This window comes from Bemisia tabaci, chromosome 2, assembly GCF_918797505.1.
Source record: "Bemisia tabaci chromosome 2, PGI_BMITA_v3".
Taxonomy (NCBI): domain Eukaryota; kingdom Metazoa; phylum Arthropoda; class Insecta; order Hemiptera; family Aleyrodidae; genus Bemisia; species Bemisia tabaci.
Window position 1 is genome coordinate 69303937 of NC_092794.1, and position 6808 is coordinate 69310744.

At 35.1% G+C, this 6808-nt stretch overlaps 1 protein-coding gene across 5 annotated transcripts in view; it reads left to right on the forward strand.

The window, feature by feature from the left end:
* The first annotated feature begins 58 nt into the window (after window positions 1–58).
* PSMG1 (Proteasome assembly chaperone 1) overlaps window positions 59–6808 on the forward strand; it is a 36321-nt gene continuing 29571 nt past the window's right edge. For 3 of the 5 annotated variants that reach the window (XM_019058265.2, XM_019058266.2, XM_019058263.2), the window contains exons 1-6: window positions 59–198; window positions 1592–1696; window positions 2142–2218; window positions 4038–4210; window positions 4828–5020; window positions 5885–6096. In XM_019058265.2, coding sequence (XP_018913810.2) covers window positions 1593–1696; window positions 2142–2218; window positions 4038–4210; window positions 4828–5020; window positions 5885–6090 — 753 coding nt within the window. In that variant the 5' untranslated portion in view covers window positions 59–198; window position 1592 and the 3' untranslated portion in view covers window positions 6091–6096. Of the gene's footprint in view, window positions 199–1591; window positions 1697–2141; window positions 2219–4037; window positions 4211–4827; window positions 5021–5884; window positions 6153–6808 lie in introns of those variants that run through there. The other 2 variants (XM_072296170.1, XM_019058261.2) reach the window with 2 other exon arrangements.

Below are 6808 nucleotides of genomic sequence, written 5' to 3' on the forward strand. Positions count from 1 at the left end.
CCAAAACAAAAATCCCAAAAAATTCTGTAATCTTTGATTTGAACGTAAACATTAACATGCGTTTTTTTGACAATTAATGGTTAGCCAGCCAGCCAAACCATGCCAAACCAAGCCAAACCCAGCCAGCCGCATGTTACAGATCTTACTTTTTAGTGTCGTTTTTATCTAAATTAGCTCTTCGTTTCTGTATTTTTTAAGGTTCGTAATTTTCTCTTTTTTAATCTTCCAACTTTAAGGCGTTGCTCTCATCACACACATGCACAGAGTAACAAAACAGAAATTGCACATCGATGATGACTTTTGTAAAAATCAGTATCCTGATGGCGGAGTTTCAAAATTTCTATTCATTTCCTATTTTTAAAAAATATAGGAGACCCTGTTTCCGAGGAGGTTTAGCTTTTGTGTATAGCAGCTGATACGTTCATGTCAGCATGTAAGAAAGAAAATCTTCCCTTAATCAGGGTCTATCAGACGTATTTCATATATTCAAGAGGAGGGTATGGATTCGATCAATATGTATCGATCAACACCGATTTGATCGACCAATTATTGAAAAACCGGTGTCGATTCGATCGACATGAATTGATCAAAAAATGAAAACTTGAATTAATTGACATGAATCAATCGACACCGATTCGATTGACAGTTAATTATAAAACACCTGTGTTGATTCAATCGACATGAATAGATAGGAAAATGAAAACGTGTATCGATCGACAACTGTGAATCGATCGACAAACCTGTGAATCGATCGACAAACCTGTGAATCGATCGACAGGCCCGCGAATCGACCGAACTTTGTCAACGGGTTCAGGGTCGATTGATTCACAACGATCAACTCACGTTTTGTTTTTTCGATCCATTCATATTGATCGAATCAACACGGGTGTTTTTAAATTAACTGGTGATCGAATCGGTGTTGATTGATTCATGTCGATCGATTCATGTTTTCATTTTTCGATGGATTCATGTTGATCGAATCCATACCCTCCCATTTAAGACACTGTCATATATTCCAACTTTTCTAAGCTGTCAAAGCTTGTCAAAGCCGTGCGTTTAAGTACCAGTGGAACATTAGCCAGAGCTTGGCTCATTTCAGCGGCCTGATTATTAAAACTATGTTGGCAAGACATAGCCCCATATTAACCATGCAATATATCTTGTTTCGCTGTCTCATTGGACTGCTTTAAACTTTCAATAATTGGCCCACAGGCGACTGTAAAGCCTGATTTAGATGTTCAAAATTTTTGTCCAATTTTTTTATATTTTCAATGTCCATGTCCTACCCCAGTGCAGGAAGGTATTTAGCCCCATTTTAGCATGATTTCTAGCGAAAAATGCATGCCAGTCTCACTGAAACCAATTTCAATCAGAATTTTTGGAACTCTGTAGCTCATAATAACTAATGCCAAATGCTGTAACCGAATTTTTTATACAATTGCCTAGAACCGTTATTGGGGATTTTAAAAACACTTCAACTCAATTTTTTCAAGAACATGAGTCTGGTACCTTTTTGCTCCTAGTTTATTATTATACTACACAAAACAACTGAATGTAAATATGCCAACATTTAATATTGTTTTGCTTGCAGCATGGCTGGCGTTTCTTTTTTTGGTGAAGTGATTCAGCAGTCTTCAAGGGCCTTTTGGAATGATGAGGATAGTGATGATGAAAATGATGCATCTGCTGAAGCAAAGTAAGGACAGCTTAAAATTGGTAAAACTGCAACATTTCATCTCTCTGTTCTTATGCAAGATTCTTGGGTTTCGCTAATCAATCAGGATAATTAAATTCTACGCTTGAAAGGTTTTTAAAATTTTGTGATGAAATTTTTTGAGTAAGGACTTCAAAATAATGTTTTTTTTTTACAAACATTTTTATTTCAAAACTTCTTTACGTAGCACCTTTCCTCCTTTTATTTTTGTGGAAGAAAGATACATAACATTTTTTCACAAAATTTGAAGTATCAGCTTCACTTGGCAAAGAAAAATTTTGTTAAGTCTTGACTTAATGACTATTGCTTCTTGAAAATGAATGAATAAAACAACAAACAATCCTAAGTCTGCTACTTATTGTTTGATTGGTCACCAAAATTAATGTTGCTCACATGAACTACAAATGATACTCTTGTTTTCTTACAGATTACACCTAACTCAGAATGCAGAACAAGATTCCTCTTATCACACTCTAATTATTGCTGATGGACAAATTGCAAATGGTAATTTGTTATTCTATACTAGCATCTATGACATGAAAACAGAGGCTGCACTAGCCTCTCCATTTTTGCCCCTCAGATACAATAGCATAATAGACCACTAGACAAAGTACGAATTTCAGCATTCTGATACGTGTTTCTAAACCTAAATTTTACGTGAAACACAATGCGCTCAACGGAAATTACCAAAATCAACTCCTTCGGAAGATATTTAATAATTCTTGGTGCGTGAATTGAAACCACCCGCTCATGAAAACTCAATGCTCTACGTGATTCACATCACGCGCTAAACGTTATCATGAACGCCTCTGCGATATAAAAATCTGGCAACCTTGATCTTGACGCTTTGGCTCCGCTATAGCAAATTGCTTATAGTTTGAACAACACCTGGTGGGAAATGAACACTGCTCGATTGAGAAGCTTGCTGAAACCGTTGTAGTGCGCGATTTGACTCACGTAGAGCTTTGAGTTTCTTGTGAGCAGGCAGTTCAAATTCCTCGTAACCAATGTGTAATAAAAACATTCATATCTTCGTTAAAAGTTAGTTTCAGTAATTTTCGTTGTAAGAATCGTGTTTTACGTAAAATTCTGGTTAAGAAACATGTATCAGATTGCTTAAATTCGTACCTTGTCTAGTGGTCCATTGCAATTATTTCTGACAATCATCAATATAATAAGTTCTGTGGGTTTTTTATATTGGCCGCACTGTGGTGCTAAGGAGAAGCACCCATATGAACCTTCAGGTGTTGCCATTTTTCCTCTGATAAAATACACATTGATTGGAAAAAGTGTAAATGTTTTTCTTATAATTTTTCCAACAGTTTTTTTCTCAATCTAATCTAAAATATCCAAACATTTCGAGGAAAAATATGCATAACTTTCTACCAAAATAATTATTTTTCAGGGAAAATTTGGCAACATTCAAATTTTCACAAGCATTTTCCCTTAGTTTGGCAACGTAGATCAGTATCTTGAAATTGGTTACGTTGACACAACTCTGAGCTTCTGAAATGCCCTATAAACGGCACGGTATGAATTGTGTGGGACTGATACAGGTGAAACATTAGCCTTTCGCCTATTGTAGGATAGTACAAAGAGTTTTCCAAAATTGTCAAGAGAAATGCCAAAAACCAGATCTTTCCGGCTAATGAGATAGAGACAAGGAATTTTTGCAGAGTTGTAAGAAAGTAATTCCCATGTAAAATTTTGTGAAGAAATTTAGCAAGAGAAATCATTCTCAAGGGGAGAAAATCAAATCAAAATCCTACCCATCAATAGACGGGTAAGATGGGTGTAGAGTTGACGTAGCAATAGGAAGCCTAGAGATGAGTTTAGCCAATCAGAAAATGCTGCTTTGCCCGTCTAGCTATGTCATCAGCGCCTGCTAAAACTATTGTTTCAAATAGGCCATTTTCAATTCTTGCCATTTTCAACACAGGGTTTATTTGTCATTTTGGATTAAAAAAAATCTGAATAAATTTCTAGAAACCAAGTTCACTCCATGCCTTCAGAAAATGAATTTTAAATAAAATGGGTGCCAGTGACCCACTGAACTGAAAATTTTAGCTACCTGAACTATAGTGTAAAGCCGTTCATTCTTTTGAGTTTGACTTTTGCCCCCCTTTTCGTTTATTTTTTTTTTTTTTTGCCAATTTTCATCTTTCTCGAAGCACTTGACACTGGATGTATGCTTTTCTTTAACTCAAGGGTGAAATAGTCTTACTTTAATTAGCATGAATTTCAAGTCAATTCAAAAGTTGTATCACATATTATTTATTTTACAAAGAATCTTTTATAAGCTGTCTTTCATTTTCTTTTATAGAATTTGTTCAATTTTTCCTGGTTGATTCTAAGCAATGTGAAGTAGCTAAAATCCATAGCAGTGATGACAGTCCGAAGAGAACTTATGCAACACTTCTAAAACTGAAAGAGTCTGTTCTACTTTGTGTTTGTTCAAATGTTCCTGTTGAGTACGCCAATCAAATCACAGAGATGGTAAGCCATGTATTGGAAAATAATTTTCCTTGAAAAAATCAAAACTAGTAAAAACAATTATGAATGTTTACGTAAGTCAAAGTAGAATTCTTAGGCGGGGAGATTTTTCTTACCTTTATACTCTTCTTCTCAAATTTTATAGAATAAAGCAATTGAGGATGATTAATGAAAGTATTTTGATATTCTTTGAATAAAATAAAGTTTTTGAAAGTCCTTGTAGCTGCATGTTGAATTAGTTTTAGATAAAAATATGTACATGTTAATAAAATTTAGAGGAGTCACTAATTTTAGAACCTTCACAAAGAACTGCCTAGAACTTTAAAAATATATACTAGCTGCTCAGCTTGCAAGGAGGATCTCTCCCCTAAACCGGAGCCAAGGACTGGGGGCTCACTTTGCGAACCAAGTTTTGCTCCGTTTTGTCATTCATAATAATTTTTATTCGGCAATTGAATACTTCATATAAGGCTCACCGCCATTCCAACCCTCCCCTTTCATCGTTTTTTATAAAGCACCCCCGCAGAAGCTGAGACCCCCCCCTCCCTTTTATGTTTTATCTACTTAATTTTTGGTAATTTTTTGACCCTCCAAACTCATGGTATTTTTATTCTGTCTAGCTATCACCATGGATTAAAGGAGCCTCGCAGATAATTATCTTGGGTTCCGCTGTCAACACATATTATAGATGTGATAACTTTGACCTGTTACCACCCTCTTTTCTTCGAAGTTTAAAGACATGTACATGGAAAGAGTCAGTGAAAGCTCCACCGTTAGAAATTCCAAACACTGTAATAGGTGTTCCTGCGTCAGGTGAGTACTGAAATATATTAGTCGTTGAAAAAAATGCTGTGATAAATTTAATAAGTTGGGGGTGTTTGTCACTTTTTTGGGTGTCATTACAATAAGAATGGTCATTTTTACGTACATATTTTACGTTCCTACGTTTTTAGGTGCGGAACCATAAATAAGTGTAAGTATTACCATTTCTATAAAAGTAGCTTAGACTAGAAACTACCTACTCCATCTCTCACTATGTGCAGCATGGAAATAGAAAGGAACAGGGTAGCACCAACCTTTTGCTTACCAACAATGAAAATAAGCAGCAAGTATGCAGGTTGTTTTTCCTTGAATAAGTCCGTAAGGAGAACTAAGAAACAAATTCTGATGCAAGGCCTTTTCAATGTCTACTAACCGGAGGTTGAAGAATCTTCTTTCATTCTAATATTGCGGGGTTGAACAAGATGTCTCTTGAAACCTGAAACCTAGAAAGTGGTGTGGGAAGTTCTGAAGAAAATAAGTTATCACAATCTCAGCCTTAAGAATTTCTTCATTCTTAGATACTTTGCACACATGGCAAGATCTTACCTATGCATTGAGCCCAAAAATCTGAAAAATAAGTGTACTTCTCTATCTTCCTTATTTTTCACTGAAAAGAAAAAAAATACCATTGACATACTTCCTCCTGTACTTGAAGAAGTTACTACTAAGGCGTTAGTTAGTTAGTTAGGAAAATTCTCTGAATTCCCAACAAAGGATCTCTTGAAACTCATTTTTGAATTCTTCATCTCAAAGGCACATTTGAAGGGATGATAAATGTATGTTTAAGAAAAGTTTCAAAGTTATACTCCAATATTTTGGTGTCTTACAAGTTTTTTTCTTTGGTTTTTGTTCCAGTTCTATCGTTTTGTGAAATTCTAGACATCTCAGCAGTGCTTTATGTCTGTTACGCAGATTCCTTACACATTGACTCGCAGAGCATTCAACCGCTTTTCAATCTCTTCCATACTAGTCCAGAACTTAGCTCACTACTTAAAACCGATAAAAACCTTAAGAATTATCACTATTCATCATCCATTACTCAGTCGAACATGTATTTATGAAAAGAGGTAATGTACAAACTACAGTTGATCTTCATAATAAAAAGACATCAAATTCTCAAGAATTTGAAAATTTTTAACCTGTCATACTTTATCCTTTTCACTGGAGTGAAGCCAGGAAGTTAACGACTCCATACTTTCGTTAATTTATCTAGAAAGTACTCCTACAAACAATATGAACCATGATTCCTCTGCGGTCAATAATTGAAATATATTACTTTAAGGGAAAGAAATGGAATGAAAAATATTTTTCTCATCGTTCCATAAGGAAGGAACTGTTCTTATTTAATCTTTTCTCTCTCTTCTTGGAAGGATCAAGCAGAGAGTTGTTTTGTTTGAGCTATGCAGCAAAGAAATTTTAGGCTCAACTAAAATTTGATTATAATTGAAAAAATTACCCAGAGTTGTATTACTCTTTACACTCTATACATAGAATACAAACTAAGGTCATGCTCTGTCTCGTGAAATCGAAATCTTGGGGTCGTCGGACGTCGGGTACACATTTTCTTATATTTTTGATAGAGTGTGGCGGTGTGATCACAGCAGTTTTGCATGACTTAGGTGATAAATGTAGTGTTTTAAAGTATCTGATCAATAATTAAAAACACAAAACGGTAAGACCAAATAAATTACGCGTTAGAACACTCGTGAAAGACGAAATGAAATATTTATTTCACATCAGGTACCCATGTATCGGAATGGATCAATATTATGTTGAAAA